General features: G+C 49.2%; 1 protein-coding gene across 1 annotated transcript; it reads left to right on the top strand.

Moving 5' to 3' along the window:
- Window positions 1-19,909: 19,909 nt before the first annotated feature.
- On the top strand, window positions 19,910-20,659 carry LOC120976048 (secreted RxLR effector protein 161-like). The gene has a single exon (XM_040402846.1). The coding sequence runs from the start codon at window positions 19,910-19,912 to the stop codon at window positions 20,657-20,659; it is 750 nt and encodes a 249-aa protein (XP_040258780.1).
- Window positions 20,660-22,144: the final 1,485 nt, after the last annotated feature.

Genomic DNA, 22,144 nt, shown 5'->3' with positions numbered 1-22,144 from the left:
ATTTAACCTCAGTTGCATCTATGAGATTTGTGTTAATGAACCCAATATCACCGATTTGTCTTTTCTTCAATTCGGTGATCTTCAATCTGCATAATATAGTGAGGATAATTATAAATACATGCAATGAAAGAGCTGACCTATATAGAGAGACTTAATGATAGAAGTAGTACTACTTACAAACAGTAGCAAGTGATTGTTGATTTATCGAGGGCCTTTTGATTGAAAAACTGGAAGAAATCCTCAAATGGAACATTCAACAGTTCAATTCCAACGAGGTCATGCTCCTCTTTAACTCGCAGCGTCAAGGTATTCCTCCCGCCAGACTCTCTGCAGGTTTTCATGTACCAATCATGTAATATTCGTATCATCGTTGTTAGAGATCTTTCATCTTTGACGAGAGGCTTTCCGTAATGGTATTTGTGTTCGTCCACCTCCAAGAAATCATAATGTACATCGTCGGGCAGGTAATCTCCAAGATTGCTATAAGCGGGCACCATCCTCGGATCATTAGCGACGATGTCGCTAGACACCTTGAGCGGGGGGCACGATTGGTTCGCTTGTTCGCCGAGATGGCCAATTTTTTTCCCAGCTCGTCGCTCTTTTAACCTTTGATCACTGACAGTACTTCCCGACCGCTCCGCTTCGACAAATGTCTTTGCAATAATGCGCTCATAGTTGCATTTCGGCGGAGACTTTGGTGGTTTTGTCGGGGCAGCCAGAGTGCGCTTCACTTTCACCGGATCTACCTTCTCCTCCAGAGGTGGATGTTTCTTTGCTTTCACCCCTTCAAAGAAGTTCGTCACTTCGGCTCGCACGATCTTCGTGGTTTCCTCCTCGGTCCTCTCGTATGGTAACTTCTCTGGAGTCTTCAGAGAAGGACCGAATCTGTATTGCCTCCCGCCTCTGACTGTACTGCTAGACGCCGGCAGAGCAGACGAAGCGGCTGCGGCTGTCTTCTTTCCTTGCTTACGAGGCGAAGGAGAAGGACTACGACGCGCCAGAGCAGCCGGAGCGGCGGCGGGTCTCTTCCGCCCTTGCTGACGAGGCGGAGAAGGAGGAGGCTGGCTGCTCGGGCGCGCCGGCGCAGGCGGAGAAGGAGGCGGAGTGCCGCCACATGCCGGAGAAGGAGGCTGAGTGCCCTGATCACTCGCCGGAGGAGGAGGCGGAGTGCCCTTACTCGCCGGAGGAGGAGGAGGCAGAGGTGTCCAGTTCGGAAGGTTGATGAGCTCCTTCCGCCATAGGCATGGAGTCTTCAGAGCAGAACCCAGCCGAGTCTCCCCTTCACCGGTAGGGTGGTCAAGCTGGAGGTCCTCAAATCCCTCCATTATTTCGTCCACCGTCACCCTAGCATATCCTTCTAGAATCGGACGACAGTGAAAAGTTGTGTCGGGTTCAGGAGGTCGAACAGAGCCGACAGCCGCCTTGACTTTGAAGTTCTCCCATTGCGTCATAAGGTAGCAATGTTGAGACTCCGTGATAGCATCCACGGGGTAGCTAGCAGGAGCCGTCAAGACATGCTCCGGCTGAAGTAGCTCGGTGGAAGCCACGCTGCTTCTCCGCTGAGATGGCGGGGTAGCTTCGGGGGTAGTTTCGGCAGGTCGCTTGCTGCGAGCTACGTCTCGTTCCTATAGCGCTTGAACCCTTTCGTGCAGCTTCTGAATTTGGGTCTGCTCCACTTTTTTCCTCCTCTCCTAGCATTCGTAACCGCCTGCGTCCGGAAAACCAGCCTTCCACGAAACGGAGCTTGGCATGCCTCGTGTCCGTCCAGGGTGCTCAGGATTCCCGAGGGCCATTGTGAGCTCGTCGTTCTCTCTGTCTGGAACGAACGTCCCTTGCTGCGCTGCATCGATATAGTGCTGAAGCCTCTTGACTAGTATTATCATTTGCTCGTCCGTCCAAACGCACTTCCCTGATACAGGGTCCAAGGTTCCGCCAGCCCCGAAGAACCAAGTCCGGCAACGGTCTGGCCAGTTCATTGTCTCTGGTTCGATCCCTTTATCAAGCAGATCATTCTCAGCCTTGGCCCACTTAGGCCGGGCTTTGAGGTAGCCACCTGACCCCGTGCGATGGTGAAGCTTCTTCTTCGCAGCATTTTTCTTGTTTGTCGCTGACATCTTCTTACTCTTTTCCGATGTCTTGTGGGCCACAAATGCGGGCCAGTGATCTCTGATCTTCTCATATTTGCTGATGAATTCTGGTGTCTCTTCTTTGTCGACAAACGTTTTCAGCTCATTCTTCCACCTCCTGAATAGGTCTGCCATCTTCTTAAGAGCATGAGACTTGATTAATTGATCTTTAACTGGCTTCTCCGGATCCTCCTCTGGCGGTAGGGTGAAATTTGCCTTCAGCTCAGTCCAAAGATCATCTTTCTGCATATCATTGACATAAGACACCTCAGGGTCTTCCTTCTTAGGCTTATACCATTGGTGGACGCTGATCGGGATCTTGTCCCTGACAAGAACCCCGTACTGGGCAGCAAATGCTTCTTTGTCCGGATGGGTTCAATCGGTTGGCCGTCGCGCACGATTGCTGTGATCTCAAACCTTTCATCCGAGCGCAACTTTCTCTTCGGGCATCGTCTCTTTACCGAAGTTGTGCTCGATCCGGAGGGCTAGAAGAAAGAAGAAAGATGAGAGTTAATTAATATGTGTACATACCAAAACAATGAATGCATCAATTAGCTAGTCAGCACAGGCTTAACTAATATATTTACCTGGCCGGACTCTATTCGGTCACTGGAGCCGTCACCACGGGCTCCTTCTTGCACCAGCATTGGGTCACCGGAGCCATCATAATCATGTCTTTCCTCCTCCACTCTTCGATCAACGTAGCCTGCTTCTTCACCCTGTTCTTCCAGACCATCATTGTCGTTAAGATACGACAAGACATCACCTCCGGCTAAGATTATGTCCCCCAACACCTCTTCTGCTTCCTCGTCTCATCCGTGCTCCATTGTTTATGCAAATATTACAACATGGCAATTATTACACAAACATGACAGCAGGTGGATATATTAGTGCAAACGTAGACCTAGCTTATTCCGGGTTTGGGGTGGCCTCGGCAACGCTTCAAGGGTAGGGGCGCGGCGGGAGGGGGTAGGAGACCGACATCGTTTTTTTCTAGGGTTTGGGTGTCCTCGAGAGTTTTGGTCGAGCGAGAGGGCCGGGGGGTGCTCCCGTGGTATAAGTTATCACGGTCGAAGTTATCCGGGAGGGGGTTATATCGACAACGACGACCTACATACATGGGAAAATAATGTTATCGGGGAGGGGGTAGGTCGAACCCCCCCCCCCTCGTGTTGAAGTTATCGGGACACGGGGTATATCGACAACGACATATCCGATAAAAAATAAGAAGACGAAGAAGAAATAAAAAGAGGACAAGAAGATATTAATAGAGGAGAAGATTGAAGAAAAAAAGAAAAAATAAGAGGAATCTATTTTCTCTTCTTCTCCTCTATTCCTTTCTTCTTCTCCTCTTCTTTTTCTTCTTTTTTCTTCTTCTTATTTGTTTCTCATCTTCTTCCTCTCCTCTTCTTCTCCTTTCTTCTTCTTCTTATTTTCCTTTTTCCTCTCATTCTTTTTCTTCTTCTTCCTTTCCTAGCTAGATATATAAAACTTTTCTAAAAATGTAACTTTTGCATATATAAAACTTTTTATTCTTCCTTCTTCTTCCTTCTATTCCTTCTTCCTAAATATATAAAACTTTTCTAAAAATGAAACTAACCTAAAATGTACTAAATCAGAGAACATATATAGATAAAACTTTTCTAAAAATCTAACTTTATCATATATGTATTTTTAAAACATCATTACAATTGAAAAAATACATACATACATCCAAAAAACTTGTAAAAAATACATACATACATATATGAACATACATCAAAAAAATACATATATCTAAAAAAATACATACATACATATATGAAAATCTAAAAACATATATCTAAAAATAGCACGGCGGCGGGGCCGGCAGAGTCGCGGTGCTCATAGAGGGAGGAGCGCGCGGCGGGCGGCGTCGGGGCAAGCAGGGGCTCGGGGAGTGGCGCGGAGACGGCGTCGGGGCAGGGGCGCCGCGCGTCGGGGCAGGGACGGCGCGCGGCGACGACGTCGGGCGAGGGCGCGGCGACGACGAGGGCGCGGGCGACAGCGACGGCGGGGTGGTTCGGGGGCACGGCGAGGGCGCGCGGCGTGGTCGGGGGGCAGGGGCGACGGCGGCGTGGTCGGGGGCGCGGCAGAGGCACGGCAAGCTTGGGCAGCCTGGCGGCGTCGTCGGAGGGATCGAAGAACTGACAAAAATTTCACAAGTGCTGGCTTATATAGCAAACCCATTGGTACCGGTTGGTGTCACCAACCGGGACCAAAGGCCTCTTTTCAGCAGCCCAAAGGGCGGGAAGTGGCGGCCTTTCGTCCCGGTTGGTGGCACCAACCGGGACTAATGGGGGGGGCATTGGTACCGGTTAGTGCCACGAACCGGTACCAATGCACCCCTTTAGTATCGGTTGGTGCCACCAACCGGGACCAAAGGCCTTGTGCTGCTGTGCCCGCGTCGAAAGTTTAGTCCCAGCTCGCTAGTTGAGAGGGGCAAGCAGTGATTTATAAGCCCCACTGCCGCTCCCCTCTCGAGCTCCTCTCCATTGCAGGCTTACGGGCCTAATTGTCACTGCTATGCCTGATGGGGCTACTGGGCCTTCTGCGGGCCTGAATCCTGGCCCATCGATGGGTTTCAAGTCGTATTCAGGCCGTGGTGGCCCAATAGGTCGCATATTTTTTATTTTTTGCCTGATTTTTTCTTTTTTGCTTTATTTATTTTGTTTTGTTTCTACTAACAAGAAAAAACTTATTTATTTTATTTTATTTTGTTTCTAATTACTTATTTATTTTACTTTATGATAATTCTTTTTGCTATTAAAGTTTTTACCAAAAAAAGTTCTTTATGAAAATTCTTTTTGCTTTCAATGATTTTGAACAGAAAATACTTCGATAATTTTAGTTGCATCAATTTTATATAATTTTAGTTTCAATAATACTAGAGGTTGCTTATAATGTTTTGAACAGAAAATACTTTGATAATTCTAGTTTCATAAATTTTATTTATGTTATTAAAGTTTATTTTATGTTGTTTCTACTTATATATTTTATTAAAGTTTATATTATTTTGTTTCTAATTACTTATTTATTTTATTTGTTATGTTTCATGCACTTTTTTTTATGCATTTACTCATTATTTTGAGCTATAAGACCCTAAAATTGAAAAGCATTTCAAATGAACTCTGAAAAGGTAGAAAGTTGGCATGGTATCATCATTTCATCCACATAGCATGTGCAAGAAAGTTGAGAGGGTTACAGCAAAAACTGGATGCACTTCGTGTACAAAACGGACAATCTCTTTCGAAGTATCAGGATTTCATATGGAAACGCGTCTGTTACAAAGGGATTTCATTTTTTAAAACTTATTTGAACTCCTGACTTTTTGTGTGTTCAAACTGCACCATTCAAATCCACATCATCAATTTTCAACCCTTTCTGACTTCATTTGTTATTTTTCATGCATTATTGATTATTTTGAGCTATAAGACCCTGAAATTGAAAAGAATTTCGAATGAACTCTGAAAAGGTTGAAAGTTCGCATGGTATCATCATTTCATCCACATAGCATGTGCAAGAAAGTTGAGAGGGTTACGGCAAAAACTGGATCCACTTCGTGTACAAAACGGACAATCTCTTTCGAAGTATCAGGATTTCATACGGAAACTCGTGTGTTACAAAGGGATTTCATTTTTAAAACTTATTTGAACTTTTGACTTTTTGTGTGTTCAAAATGCACCATTCAAAGCCACATCATCAATTTTCAACCCTTTCTGACTTCATTTGTTATTTTTCATGCATTTATTGATTATTTTGAGTTATAAGACCCTGAAATTGAAAAGCATTTCAAGTGAACTCTGAAATGGTTGAAAGTTGGCATGGTATCATCATTTCATCCACATAGCATGTGCAAGAAAGTTGAGAGGGTTACGGCAAAAACTGGATGCACTTCGTGTACAAAACGAACAATGGTATCATACTCGTCTGTTACAAAGTTGGCATGGTATCATCATAATAGTTGCAGGAGAAAGTCTTCACTTTTTCTTTCGCTTGTATCATTTGCTTATTGCGCCGTAACCATGGATAATATTCATCCTTTATCAGGATGCTTGGGTCATCCTTGACTTTGAAGGGAGGAATTTCATGAAACTTTTCATAATCTTCAGACATGTCTGTCTTGCCCTCCACTCCCACGATGTCCCTTTTTCCTGAAAGAACTATGTGGCGCTTTGGCTCATCGTATGATGTATTCGCTTCCTTATCTTATCTTTTTCTCGGTTTGGTAGACATGTCCTTCACATAGATAACCTGTGCCACATCATTGGCTAGGACGAACGGTTCGTCAGTGTACCCAAGATTTTTCAGATCCACTGTTGTCATTCCGTACTGTGGGTCTACATGTACCCCGCCTCCTGACAGATTGGCCCATTTGCACTTAAACAAAGGGACCTTAAAATCATGTCCGTAGTCAAGTTCCCATATGTCCACTATGTAACCATAATATGTGTCCTTTCCCCTCTCGGTTGCTGCATCAAAGCGGACACCACTGTTTTGGTTGGTGCTCTTTTGATCTTGGGCGATCGTGTAAAATGTATTCCCATTTATCTCGTATCCTTTGTAAGTCAATACAGTCAAAGATGGTCCCCTGGACAACGAGTACGGCTCATCACAAACAGTGTTGTCACCTCTGAGACGTGTTTCCAACCAATTGCTGAAAGTCCTGATGTGTTCACATGTAATCCAGTCGTCGCACTGCTCCGGGTGTTCGGAGCGCAGACTGTTCTTGTGTTCATCGACATACGGGGTCACCAAGGTAGAGTTCTGTAGAACTGTGTAGTGTGCTTGAGACCAAGAATGCCCGTCCCTGGATATTATTGAGTCCGCTCCTAGCGTGCCTTTTCCAGACAGTCTCCCCTCATACCGCGATTTAGTGAGACCTATCTTCTTAAGGCCTGGAATGAAGTCAACACAAAACCCAATGACATCCTCTGTTTGATGGCCCATGGAGATGCTTCCTTCTGGCCTAGCACGGTTACGGACATATTTCTTTAGGACTCCCATGAACCTCTCAAAGGGGAACATATTGTGTAGAAATACGGGCCCAGAATGACAATCTCGTCGACTAGATGAACTAGGACGTGCTTCATGATATTGAAGAAGGATGGCGGGAACGCCAGCTCGAAACTGACAAGACATTGCGCCACATCACTCCTTAGCCTTGGTATGATTTCTGGATCGATCACCTTCTGAGAGATTGCATTGAGGAATGCACATAGCTTCACAATTGCTGATCGGACGTTTTCCGGTAGAAGCCCCCTCAATGCAACCGGAAGCAGTTGCGTCATAATCACGTGGCTGTCATGAGACTTTCGGTTCTGGAACTTTTTCTCTGGCATATTTGTTATTCCCTTCATATTCGACGAGAAGCCAGTCGGGACCTTCATACTGAGCAGGCATTCAAAGAAGATTTCTTTCTCTTCTTTCGTAAGAGCGTAGCTGGCAGGACCTTCATACTGCTTCAGAGGCATGCCATCTTTTTCGTGCAAACGTTGCAGGTCCTCCCGTGCCTCAGGTGTATCTTTTGTCTTCCCATACACGCCCAAGAAGCCTAGCGGGTTCACGCAAAGGTTCTTCGTCGCGTGCATCACGTCGATTGAAGAGCGGACCTTTAGGTCTTTCCAGTAGGGTAGGTCCCAAAATATAGATTTCTTCTTCCACATGGGTGCGTGTCCCTCAGCTTCATTCGGAACAGCTAGTCCGCCGGGACCCTTTCCAAAGATTACGTGTAAATCATTGACCATAGCAAGTAAGTGATCACCGGTACGCATGGCGGGCTTCTTCCGGTGATCTGCCTTGCCTTTGAAATGCTTGCCTTTCTTTCGACATTGATGGTTGGTCGGAAGAAATCGACGATGGCCCAGGTACACATTCTTCCTGCATTTGTCCAGGTATATACTTTCAGTGTCATCTAAACAGTGCGTGCATATGTGGTATCCCTTGTTTGTCTGTCCTGAAAGGTTACTGAGAGCGGGCCAATCGTTGATGGTTACAAACAGCAACGCGTGCAGGTTAAATTCCTCTTGTTTGTGCTCATCCCACGTACGTACACCGTTTGCATTCCACAGCTGTAAAAGTTCTTCAACTAATGGCCTTAGGTACACATCAATGTCGTTGCCGGGTTGCTTAGGGCCTTGGATGAGAACTGGCATCATAATGAACTTCCCCTTCATGCACATCCAAGGAGGAAGGTTATACATACATAGAGTCACGGGCCAGGTGCTGTGATTGCTGCTCTGCTCCCCGAAAGGATTAATGCCATCCGCGCTTAAACCAAACCATACGTTCCTTGGGTCACCTGCAAACTCAGCCAAGTAGTTTCTCTCGATTTTTCTCCACTGCGACCCGTCAGCGGGTGCTCTCAACTTCCCGTCTTTCTTACGGTCCTCACTCTGCCATCGCATCAACTTGGCATGCTCTTTGTTTCTGAACAGACGTTTCAACCGTGGTATTATAGGAGCATACCACATCACCTTCGCAGGAACCCTCTTCCTAGGGGGCTCGCCGTCAACATCACCAGGGTCATCTCGTCTGATCTTATACCGCAATGCACCGCATACCGGGCATGCGTTCAGATCCTTGTACGCACCACGGTAGAGGATGCAGTCATTAGGGCATGCATGTATCTTCTGCACCTCCAATCCTAAAGGGCATACGACCTTCTTTGCTGCGTATGTACTGTCGGGCAATTCATTATCCTTTGGAAGCTTCTTCTTCAATATTTTCAATAGCTTCTCAAATCCTTTGTCAGGCACAGCATTCTCTGCCTTCCACTGGAGCAATTCCAGTACGGTACCGAGCTTTTTGTTGCCATCTTCGCAATTGGGGTACAACCCTTTTTTGTGATCCTCTAACATGCGATCGAACTTCAGCTTCTCCTTTTGACTTTCGCATTGCGTCCTTGCATCGACAATGACCCGACGGAGATCATCATCATCGGGCACTGGTTCCTCTTGATCTTCAGCAGCTTCCCCCGTTGCAGCATCACCGTATTCAGGGGGCACATAGTTGTCATCGTCCTCTTCTTCTTCGCCGTCTTCCATCATAACCCATATTTCTCCGTGCCTCGTCCAAACATTATAGTGTGGCATGAAACCCTTATAAAGCAGGTGGGTGTGAAGGATTTTCCGGTCAGAGTAAGACTTCGTATTCCCACATTTAGGGCATGGACAACACATAAAACCATGCTGCTTGTTTGCCTCAGCCACTTCGAGAAAATCATGCACGCCCTTAATGTACTCGGAGGTGTGTCTGTCACCGTACATCCATTGTCGGTTCATCTGCATGCATTATATATAATTAAGTGTGTCAAAAACCATTACAGAACATCATGAATAGATAATTAAGTGATCAAATTAATAGAAGTCCATCATCACATTAAAACCAAAGTACATACATAGTTCTCATCTAACAACATATAGCTCTCCAGAGCATCTAATTAATTAAACCATACATTGAAACTATGTAAAACATTTCAATGCGAAAACAAATGTGATCATAATCGCAACCAAGGTAACAATTGATCCAACGGCATAATGATACCAAGCCTCCGTATGAATGGCATATTTTTTAATCTTTCTAATCTTCAAGCGCATTGCATCCATCTTGATCTTGTGATCATCGACGACATCCGCAACATGCAACTCCAATATCATCTTCTCCTCCTCAATTTTTTTTATTTTTTCCTTCAAGAAATTGTTTTCTTCTTCAACTAAATTTAACCTCTCGACAATAGGGTCGGTTGGAATTTCCGGTTCACATACCTCCTAGATAAATAAAATCTATGTCACGTTGGTCGGCATAATTTTCATAAACAATAAATGAACCAATAGTTATAAAGATAATATATACCACATCCGAATCATAGACAGGACGAGGACCGACGAGGGCAGATACCAAAACCATCGCACTATATAATAACAAGCAATAAAATAGTAAGAAAATTAGACAAGTATCTATCTAAAGTAAAAAAAATCCTTTCAGAAAGAAGATAAGAACAAGAGGCTCACCACGGTTGTGCCGGCGACGTGATCGGCGCGGGCGATCGACGGCGGTGAAGACGGGAATGGGACGTGACGGGCCGCTAAACCTAGACAAATCTCGAGGAAAATGGAGCTTTGAGGTCGAGCTTCGAGACGAGAAAGTTAACTAGTGTGGCTCGGGCATTTCATCGAACACCTCATGTGCATAGGAGGTGAGGTAAAGCACCACAAAGCCCTCCCCTTGCCGGCCAGAGAAAAACAGAGCACTGGAGTGGTATGAACCGGGACTAAAGGGCAGCCTGTGGTCCCAGTTCAAGTCACCAACCGAGACCAATGGTGGTGGGCTAGGAGCGAGGCCCATTGGTCCCGGTTCGTCCCACCAACCGGGACTAAAGGGGCCAGACGAACCGGGACCAATGCCCCCACGAGGCCCGGCAGGCCCCTGGCCTCACGAACCGGGACCAGTGCCCCCATTGGTCCCGGTTCTGGACTGAAACGGGACTAATGGGCTGACCCAGCCTGAACCAAAGCCCTCTTTTCTACTAGTGTCAGTGTACTTATATTGACAGGTAGTTGTTCATGTACCATCACTCTGCAGCTTATTTTCCTTTGCCCTCCATTTTCTAGACATAAGATCTATATTTACTCTTACCATAAGGTTGGATAACACCGATGGTACTGAAGAAGTTTAGCTCTGCAATGCTCTTGGCTTTACCTTTTGCCTGTATCGCTGTACTTACATTTATAGCTACTTGGTTATGTAGCATCACTCTTCATCTTATCTTAAATATTCTCAATTTTTTCTTATATTGTCACATCTATATTTGCTCTTAACAAAATGTAGAATAAAGGCAATGCTTATGAAGAAGATTCTGTGGTAAACTTCTTGAATTCCCCCCCCCCATCAGTGTGGACAAGGGCTATATAGAGCCTGCCTTCACCAATAATGTAATTTTGTCCTTCTCAAGCCTTCAAACTTTGTTGTGTATATTTGGTTAGGCATGACTGCAACAGCTGTTTATTTTTTGTGTTTGCATCAAATTGCATGTTTAAAGTTTATTATGTACTCCAGTTCATAAACAAAAGTTTGTCCTTCTCAATTTTAGTTTTCAGTTATACAACCAAGTTCCTTTTTCATACCATGTAAATTAAACTATACAGAGCAAGTGATCTTATTTTGCCTATCTGAAATGGGATAAATTGACAGCACACTAACTATTGATACTTATGAGTGTAGGAGATATGCCCTAGAGGCAATAATAAATGATATTATTTATCTCCGAGTTCATAATTATGTTTATGTTCCATGCTATAACTGCAACGATTCTCGAGTCTGCAATATCCACGAGGCTCGGAGGAAGACTCATATGCACGTGTGGAATAATAAACAGTAAGAAGTATTCCTAGTCTGGCCTCTAAGACTAGCTCAAGCGTTGCATGATGGTTCTGTTTTCCTGATCATGGGCATGTCTATGCCAGCAATTTTGAGGGCACAATGTTAAGAGAACATTTGTGTTGAATCGACCCAGATTGATGTTATGCTATGAGATTCATTCATCACAAGTTAATGGTACATAACACAGAGATGGTTAACGTTTGCATGATTCCTTAGACCATGAGAGTATCGAGTTTCTTCATGCTTGCTTCATGAACTTTGGGGTTTGTTAAACGTCATCCGTAAATGGGTGGCTATTACGGCGGCTTACGGGTTCATGGAAAAGTGTGTCAAGTAACTTGATAGCTCAAGATTGGGATTTGCTCCTCCGACGATGGAGAGATATCTCTGGGCCCTCTCGGTGTTACGGTATCCATCATCGTCTGGCCAGACACTTTGTGATTTTATCACGGGGATGCCGAAACACGATAACGAGAAAAGAGAACAATACCGGTAACGAGGTAACTAGCATAGTGGACAAGTTGTTGATCCACGGGAATGCCAACATGTCTCACCTCGGGTATTTGTAACATACCGCGAAGCAACAGGAATAGCACACGGCAACTGGAGGTTCACTCGAATATTTATTCGTGTGGGTATAGGGGTCAATATGAGTGTCCACGGCTCCGATGTTGATCATTGATCGGAAAGGGTTCCAGTCATGTCTATACTTCACCGAACCTATAGGGTCACACGCTTAAGGGTCATCTATATGCTGAATACTAGACAAGGAGTCTGAGAGAAAATCACCGAAAAAGTTTCGGACACCGGAAAAGTTTCGGACAGCGGAAAAGGTTCCGCAGAAAGAGGTCATCGGATGAGTTTCGATGAAACTGAAAAGTTGTTTCAGGGGATACCATAAAGTCAAATTGCTTTCGGCACATGCCTGATAATTCTTGGAGGGTGCCAAAATCATTCTGGAAGCTTTCTGGAATTTTCCGGGATAATAACCGGATATGCTCCGGAGCTGCCGGAACCACTTCAGATGCTTTTCGCAGATGAAAATCACTAAACCGGAATTGTTTCAGAACGCGTTGAAAATAATTTTGGTGGGTACTGGAAATGTTCTAAGCCCACACAAATATTTTCAGTTCGAACAGAGCTGAAAAATGTCGTCGTGAATAGTGAAAGTGCTTTTTGGGATATTCTATGGTGAGTCACCTCTTGGGATATTTCCAAAAGGCTTCTAGAAGGGCTTGGGGGCCAAGCATGCTCCTCATGGGGGTCCCCCAAGGGGGTTGGCCGGCCACATGTGTGGGGCTCCATGGAGCTCCACTTCCCTCCCCATTATGCCCTTCATGTGTGACATTTACATGGGCATTTTGGGTTTTTGTGAGCCATCCCTACCCCTTGGCTTTCCTATAAATAGAGGAGGAGTGGGCAGCCCAAACCTGATCCCTTCTCACATACAAGTGCCATGCAATGATCTGGCTTCTCTCTCCCTCCCCGCGAAATAGTTTCGTAGAGCCGAAAGGCTGTCTGGGTTCCGGCAGGAACTAGTTCTGGACAGCGAAGCCCTGCCGGATAGATGACACCGTATGTGTGCAACTCTGTAGAGAGATCGTAGTTTCGGTCTTAGTTCGTGAGTGCCTCCCGAAGGGCTGTCCATGTGACCGTCCGAGTTTCGAAGGTCCTCCCGAAGGGCTGTCCGAGTGACCGTTCGAGTTTCGAAGGTCCTCCCGAAGGGCTGTCCGCGACACCGTCCGGGGGGGCTGTTCGACCGCCTCCCTGAGGGCTGTCTGAGGAGCAGATGAGGGTATACATCCTCGCGGTAGGGAGGTTGTAAATCCTAGCTGCGGGGATCTGCACCGCCGATCGTCATCGACTCTACTTCTCACTGCGCTACGAGTCGGTAACGAAAAAGATCAAACCATGTATGCAGTCTCCATAGTGGTCCTGGGCTGGTGCATAGGTCGAAAATTTTTGTTTTCTGCTGCGTTACCCTACAATGAGTTCTTGATCTGTAATCCAGTGGTGTCGTGAAGCTGCCAACTCCTTCACAATGTCATTTCCTGCCATGTCTTGACCTGAACAATACCATTGTGTTAATACTATTTTAAACTGTGTCACTTTATTCATCAGTAAGAAATGTGATGAATTGTCAGCACTGATACTTGTATGTGCAAAACCTGTCATCTGTCTGCTTGTTTATCTTTCAGAGTGAGGAGGATATAAGTGTCAAACAAGTGCAGTCTCACCAGCTTGCTCAGCTACTTGCGCTGCAGCTCCCGAGTAGGGCTAACCTTTCTTGAACTCTATTGAAGTGCTGTCGGTTTTGTATATTATTTTGTCGGCGTGTTTAGTTGCACTGGTGGCGATCTTTCATGCCCAGTGTATGTAATTTGCTGTCTGCTTGTGCTTTATTATCATAGTGGCGAACTTTGATGCCCAGTGGATGTAATATGCGGTAATTTCTTTATTGTATAGTCTAGATTTTTTTCTTATTCACGATGCTGCAGTTATTTTACTGTATATATATCCTGTCTTCGTGGTAAACCGGCCAAACCGTAAAATTACGGTACATAATCGGGCCGTCATGCAAATCACCATGTATGATCCGCATCATGGGCCCCGTCATCTTGGTCCGTTAACAGGCCTAAATGTAAACTGGCCCACTAGTAGATTCGGGCCTTTAATAGGCCGAGTAAACCGCCGGCCCTATTTTCCCTAGAAAACTCAATGGGCCTTTAGGAGGCTGAAAAGTAGGTTGGGCCTGAAACGTGCCAAACAGCTCACGGGCCGGCAGCAGGACGAAATAGACCCCGGCCCATGAATGTGTCAATCAAATCATGGGCTTATAACAGGCTAAAATTGTCTCGGTCCTTGTTTGGCCCAATCAGATTATCGGCTGCGAGCAGGCCGGATGCAAACCGGGCGGTAGTTAGGCCCAACTATATGACGGGCTTTTAACAGGCCGAAATTAATATAGGGCCGAAATGTTAAACGGGCCCTTAACAGGCCGAAACTAATATCAGGCCGAATTACTAAATGTGCCTTTAGCCAGTGGGCCCAAAAGCATAGTGTCAAGTTGACGGGCCGAATCTGATATGGGCCATAATTTAGCCCAAAGCCTCTTAAAGGGCCGGACCAGATCTGGGCCGTAATTTGGCCCAGAACGTGGTAGGCTTTTAACGGGCCGGATCTCATATGGGTCATTATTAGGCCCGGAACGTGGCAGGCCATTAATGGACCGGATCAAATATGGGCCGGCATTTGGCCCAAAACATGGCAGCCAGTTAATGGGTCGGCTTACTAGGGTCCTCAAAATCTTGTGAGCCTACAGCTGGGCCGGCCCATTAATGTCGGCGAAATCTTGTACGCCTTTAGCTGGGCCGGCCCATTATGGTCCACAAAATTCTTGTGGGCCTTCACCCCGGCCGGCCCATTATCGCCCGCAAAAATCTTATGGGCCTTTATCTGGGCCGGCCCATTATGGCCCGCAAAAACTGGCGGGCCTTTAGCTGGGCCGGCCCATTTAAACTTTATGGGCCGGTCCACGTGTTAACATATCATAGGCGCATCTCGCCCATTGGATGAGTGACACCTGTGCCAACACGGAGCTGACACGTGTTTCCTACAACCAATGATGATTTTACACGTGGAAAATCCCCATTGGTCCGGGCTGTTAACGGGTTATCGGATCCAAAACCGGACCCGATAGCTTAACGGCGTTTCATTACGGTGGATGTCACGTGTTGGTCATCCTTGACGAAAACACTTCTGTGACGCGCGATTTATTGTCATGGAAGTGGATACTTCCGTGATGATAATTTTGGTAATGTCATAGAACACTTCTACGACAGCACAGGTATGACTATCTTGATTCTGTCATAAATTTATCATGGATGTACATACATAATAGAAAACGTGACCTATTGTGACAAACACGTTTCATCACGGAAGTGTAATTTTTTTTGTAGTGCTCCTCCATTTCACAGACATGTCACCGGTGCCTGCGTCTCCATTTGCAACCTGGCCACTAGTGAGCATGCTCCCCTGCCGATGCTTTCTATCTTCATTCCTTTGGGAATGTACCAGCACAACCCTACAGGCGAGTACCGAATACTGTTTTTCTGGAACGTAGACGCTAGTAGCGTCCAGCTTTAAATTAACAAGGCAGCATCCACACATAGTTTAAACCTTACAAACCAAGAGTCATAAGAACATCGGGCCCAAGAGTCGTAAGAACATCAGTACCGAATATTGTTGACCCAGGAATATGATGATTTGGCAACTGACGCATGCTACATCTTCGCATTGGGCTCCATCCAGCCGCCCAGGAACATTGGGTGGCTGCCAGAGACGGAACACCAAGTGACTTTCTGTGGGGAAGCTATCCTGCTCCATAGTAGTGTTAGCAAATAAACTAGCGTGACAAGTTTCAGGTTAGGTTTAGGTTTAGGTTTCAGTTTCGTCAGTCTGCAGTTGTTTTCGGTGTTGAGTTTCAGTCAAGCCTAAGGACGCGGTCTGTGCGCTCCCGAAGCCGTAGCTCACGGCGAGCTCGCGCCCCTGATCGTGGGATGGCACGATCCAGTAGAGGGGGTCGTCCTCGATCCGTTTTTCCAGACGAACCATGAATAAAGCTAACAGAAAACGCAGCAGAACTAGAGCTGCACAAAAACCACCTGTCTCTGTCTCTGCTTCACCTGTTCTTTCAGAGAGAGTGAGAGAACGAGAGAGAGAGAGGAAGGAGGTTTTCCGGCGAGCAACGCCGGGCAACAATTGGCATCAGAGCCGTTCTTCGGTCCAGGGCATGGCCAGGGACGACACCGGCAGCAAGTCGCCACCAACGCCGCGCGCAAAGGTCTCCGACGGCTCAGAGCTAGTCGTGGCAGAGAGATCCATGGCGCGGGTGGTGCGCGACACCAGCGGCGCGGCGTGGCCGCAGCTGACGAGGACCAACTACACCGACTGGGCTGTTCTCATGCAGCTCATGATGGAGGGGCGGCACCTCTGGGAGGCCGTGGTGACGGGCACGGCGGAGCGCAGCGACGATCGGCTTGCGCTCGAGGCCATCCTGCGTGGAGTACCACCGGAGATGGGACCCACCCTCGCCGGCAAGGCCACGGCGAAGGAGGAGTGGGAATCCGTCAAGACGATGCGTCTCGGAGTGGCTCGCGTCCGCGAGGCGAAGCTCGCAACTTTGTCCAAGCAGTACAATGACATTCACTTCGCCGACGGCGAGACCATCGAAGATTTCGCCATGCAGATCACAAACATGGTGGCCCAGATGGCGCAGCTCGGGGAGACCATCCCGGAGAAGCGCATCGTCCGCAAATTCCTCTCCGTCGTCCCGAAGAGGTATTCGCAGATCACCTTGTCAATTGAAACCCTTGTTGATCTGGATACGCTCTCCGTGGAGGAGCTCACCGGACGGCTGAGGGCTGCCGAGGAGCGGTACGACCTTGATCAGGGGGAGCCAGGCGCCGGGCGTCTCATGTTCACGGGGGAGGAGTGGCTCGCGCGTATGAAGCGTAGCGAGAACGACGGATCCGGAGGCAGCGGATCCAGCTCAGGACGCGGCGGCGGACGTCGCGGGCGAGGCCGCGGGCGTGGCGGCGGACGCGACTCCGGCAGCCGCGCAAAACCCACGGACCAATGCCGTCACTGCAAGAAGTACGGGCACTGGGCGCGTGAGTGCAGGACTCGCATCCGCGAGGAGCGAGCGGAGGCGAATCTCGCCGAACAAGGCGGGCACGCCGCGGACGGGCACGACGACGACCCGACGCTCTTGATGGCGGTGATCGCCGCGACCCCGACGCAGAGCGCGGGGGAGCACATCATGCTCCATGAGGAGCGTGCAAAGGCGAATTTGGGCGCCAAGAAGGCGCCGTGCGACGGCCGGTGGTTTCTGGACACCGGCGCGTCCAACCACATGACGGGCGATCGTTCGGCGTTCGCGGAGCTGGACAAGGGCGTCACTGGCAGCGTCAAGTTCGGGGACGGCTCCAGCGTGGCCATTCATGGTCGCGGCACGGTCACGTTCACCGTGCGCAGCGGCAACCACCGCGCCCTCACTGACGTCTACTTCATCCCGCGCCTCAAGACGAGCATCATCAGTCTCGGACAACTGGACGAGCATGGCTGCACCACCAAGATCCACGGCGGCGTTCTGACGTTGTACGATCGTCGCCAGAACGAACTGGCCCAGGTACGCCGAAATGGCAGGCGCTTGTATGTTGTGCGCCTGGACATTGCACATCCGATTTGTCTGGCAGCACATGGCGGCGACGAGGCATGGAAGTGGCATGCCAGGTTCGGTCACCTGCACTTTGACGCGCTCCGGCGCATGGGGCGCGCTGACATGGTGCGCGGGATGCCAGTGGTGGATCACGTAGAGCAGATCTGCGACGCGTGCTTGGTAGGGAAGCAAAGGCGTGCCCCTTTTCCCTCCCAGGCACACTACCGGGCGGCAGGGCCGCTCGAGCTGGTGCACGCCGATCTGTGCGGGCCTATCGCTCCAGCAACTCCTGGCGGCAAGCGCTACTTCATGCTCGTCGTCGACGATCACAGCCGCTATATGTGGGCTATGCTACTGCCGGCGAAGGACGCTGCCGCGGCCAGCATCAAGCACTTTGTCACCGCGGCTGAGGCAGAGCAAGGTGCGAAACTGCGCGCGTTCCGGACGGACCGGGGCAGCGAGTTCACCTCCAGCGCGCTCGGCGAGTACTTCGCAGACCAAGGCGTGGAGAGGCATCTGACGGCGCCCTACTCGCCGCAGCAGAACGGCGTGGTCGAACGGCGCAACCAGACCGTCGTCGGCATGGCGAGGAGCATGCTCAAGGCGAAGAACATGTCGAGCTGTTTTTGGAGCGAGGCCGTGGCGACTGCGGTGTTCATTCTCAACAGATCTTACACCCGCAGCGTCGACGGCAAAACCCCGTACGAGGCGTGGTATGGCAAGAAACCCGTCGTGCACTTCTTGCGTGTCTTCGGCTGTATCGCCTACGTCAAGAACACGCGACCCGGCCTGAAGAAGCTCGACGACCGCAGCACCAAGATGGTCTTCATCGGCTACGAGGCGAGCTCGAAGGCGTACAGAGTGTACGATCCACTGACCAAGCGCGTGTACGCCTCGCGCGACGTGGTGTTTGATGAGGGCGCAAGCTGGGACTGGGGCGCCACGGGCGGGCACACGGCGGAGCCGTTCGTCGTCCACCACGAGCTCCCGCTCACCACTGAAGGGCGGAGCGTGCACACCGCGGCAAGCGACCCGAGCGGGGATCAAGAAGGAGGCCACGACACCGTGGTGGACTCACCAGCCACGCCCAACAGCGGGTCTGTGGGTGCTGCTCCCGCCACACCCCAGAGCACGGCCGTCTCCAGCTCTCCAGCAACACCGTGGACCAGCGCGTCTTCGGCTTCCTCGGGCGGGCCTGGCGACAGGACGCCTCCTGACCAGGCTCCAGGGGCGATCAAGTTTGTCTCACCACCCGTGACACGGTATGACTCGTACGACGCCGACGACGATCAGTTCGCGGAGCACCGCTTCCGCCTCCTCGCGGACATGTACCCCGACGCGGCCAAGTCGTCTGCGCCCGAGGAACGCCTACTGCTGGTCGAAGAGGAGCCGGCTACATTTGCTGAAGCAGCGCCCCATGAGAGCTGGCGGAGTGCGATGCTCGAGGAGCTGGCATCTATTGAAGAGAACGGCACCTGGACACTCACCGATCTGCCCAGAGGCCATACAGCCATCAGCCTCAAGTGGATCTTCAAGCTGAAGAAGGACCCTGCTGGCGCCATTGTCAAACACAAGGCATGGCTAGTAGCAAGAGGTTTTGTGCAGAAGGAGGGCGTGGACTTCGACGATGCGTTCGTGCCCGTGGCAAGACTTGACTCTGTTCGTGTCATAATCGGCACGGCGGTGCAGCACGGCTGGGAACTGCACCACCTCGACGTCAAGTCAGCGTTTCTGAACGGTGAGCTCAAGGAGGAGGTGTACGTCACCCAGCCGCCCGGATTTGCTCGAAGAGGAGAAGAGCACAAGGTCTACCGCTTGCACAAGGCGCTCTACGGTCTGCGGCAGGCGCCGCGGGCATGGAATGAGAAGCTCGACGCCACCCTGAAGGAGCTGGGGGTTCTCTTGTTGCCCGGCTGATCACGCCCTGTACGCTCGAGGCAGAGGACAAGCTCGGCTCCTGGTCGGCGTGTACGTGGATGATCTCGTCGTCACCTGTGCCGACGGCGAGTGCGTCAGCAAGTTCAAGGCAGAGATGATGGCCAAGTTCCGCATGAGCGACCTAGGGCTGCTCAGTTTTTATCTCGGCATCGAGGTGAAGCAAGGAGGGGGAGAGATCATCCTATCCTAGTCTGCATATGTCGGCAAGCTGCTGGAGCGCGCGGGCATGGCGGGCTGCAATCCAACGCATGTTCCCATGGAGCCGTGGCTTCGTCTAAGCAAGAATGGATCAGAACCACTGGTGGACGCCACGGATTACCGCAGCATCATCGGAGGGCTGCGGTACCTCACTCACACCCGGCCGGACATCTTGTTCGCGGTGGGTTATGTCAGTCGTTTCATGGAGGCACCGAGCACGGCGCACCTCGCCGCCGTCAAACACTTGCTGCGCTACATTGCGGGCACGCGCAGGTACGGCTGCCGATACACCAAGGGCGGCGAGAGCAAGCTCGTCGGAGACAGTGATTCTGACATGGCCGGCGATGTCGACGATCGCAAGAGCACCTCGGGGAACATCTTCTTCGTTGGAGGTGCGCCGATCACCTGGCAGTCACAGAAACAGAAGATTGTTGCTCTGTCTTCGTGTGAAGCGGAGTACGTGGCGGCAGCAACAGCAGCTTGTCAGGGCATCTGGCTGAGCAGGCTCATGGGCGATCTGTTCATGGAGGAGCACGGCGCAGTCACCATCTTCGTCGACAACAAGTCAGCCATACAGCTGTGCAAGAATCCGGTCTTCCATGATCGGAGCAAGCACATCGACGTACGATTCCACTTCATCCGAAATTGCATTGAGGAAGAAAAGATCAAAGTCGAACACATTCCTACAGGTGATCAGCTCGCAGACATGTTCACCAAATCACTCGGGCGCACGCGGTTCCAGGAGCTGCGCGCGCGTATTGGCATGGTCGAAGTTTGATTTCCTTGGTCATGACTGGTTTAGGGGGAGATTGTTAGCAAATAAACTAGCGTGACAAGTTTCAGGTTAGGTTTAGGTTCAGGTTTCAGTTTCGTCAGTCTGCAGTTGTTTTCGGTGTTCAGTTTCAGTCAAGCCTGAGGACGCGGTCTGTGCGCTCCCGAGGCCGTAGCTCACGGCAAGCTCGCGCCCCTGATCGTGGGATGGCACGATCCAGTAGAGGGGGTCGTCCTCGATCCGTTTTTCCAGTCGATCCATGAATAAAGCTAACAGAAAACGCAGCAGAACTTAAGCTGCACAAAAACCACCTGTCTCTGTCTCTGCTTCGCCTGAACTTTCAAAGAGAGTGAGAGAACGAGAGAGAGAGAGGAAGGAGGTGTTCCGGCGAGCAACGCCGGGCAACAGGTAGCCTGCATCTCTACCTAGATAAACTTGAGAGCACAAGCAACACTATAATGGTATTCGACACCACAGCTGAGTTGTTCCGCAAAATGTCTACACCAGTTGTTTCTGACCGTGCTTGTCTGTTTGAGATGTATGGCATGCTCGGCATGTGCAGCTTCAATGGTGAAGGAAAAATCATAGATATCTGGATGATGGAGGACTACGAAAGCGAGGTTTGGGCCTTGAAACACCGAGTTGAATTGCCGGTTGCATATCTTAATGTACAGTTTGGTGAGGTTATCAAAAATTGGAATGCGGTGGTCGATTCTTGCGAAGGTAATGTGCTGGTGTTGGTCAGATTTGGCGGGTGGCTAGTTCAGTTCGATATTGATGGCAAGCTAGTGACCAGTATCCATCACGAAGGCATCCGCCTCGCTCAACATCGGCTCAAGCAAACTCTTGTTTCACATACCTTCTTTCCCATGCTAGATGGTTATTCTTTCCCGTGCTAGATGGTTATTATGTGACTCGTGGCCTTTCATCTGAATGATGTTGACTGAGTTGATGCTTCTGAACAGCCCACCTGTTTGTATCCTTATGATCTTTAATATGTATGGACTGGACCCACTATGAGCCCGCTAGCTTCTTTATTGATATACACAAAGTTATGATCAAGAAGCTACGACTGTTATATGGTTGCATTGCATGGCATTAATATTTTTTGACTATCCTTTTGGGCTGAAGTGGCTACCATGCAAGTTGATGCTACAGTTACCAGGTCGTCTTGATCAGCTGATCTGCCACATGTGTCTGCTTTTTTATTATCTGAAGAATTTACTTGGCTTTTATCGAGGTCTCTTCTACTTGTTTTTGGAGATTATCCAGTGGTTTTCTTAATAGTACTATATTTAGCAACGATGCATGTCCAATTCAATTTATCCAGTTATAAATGATTTAGTGGTTGAGAGGTCAACAAAGTCAAGGTGGAATACATTAGTCGTTTAGTTTTGTTTCTTTGAAGTGTTCTTTCTCTGTTCCTTTTTTGTTGCTAACAGTACAACAAGATTTCTGTTTCTTCCTCTTTGTCAAACTCATCCAGAGTGC

Source organism: Aegilops tauschii, chromosome 3 (assembly GCF_002575655.3).
Source record: "Aegilops tauschii subsp. strangulata cultivar AL8/78 chromosome 3, Aet v6.0, whole genome shotgun sequence".
NCBI lineage: Eukaryota > Viridiplantae > Streptophyta > Magnoliopsida > Poales > Poaceae > Aegilops > Aegilops tauschii.
This window is presented reverse-complemented; position numbering and strand designations above follow the sequence as displayed.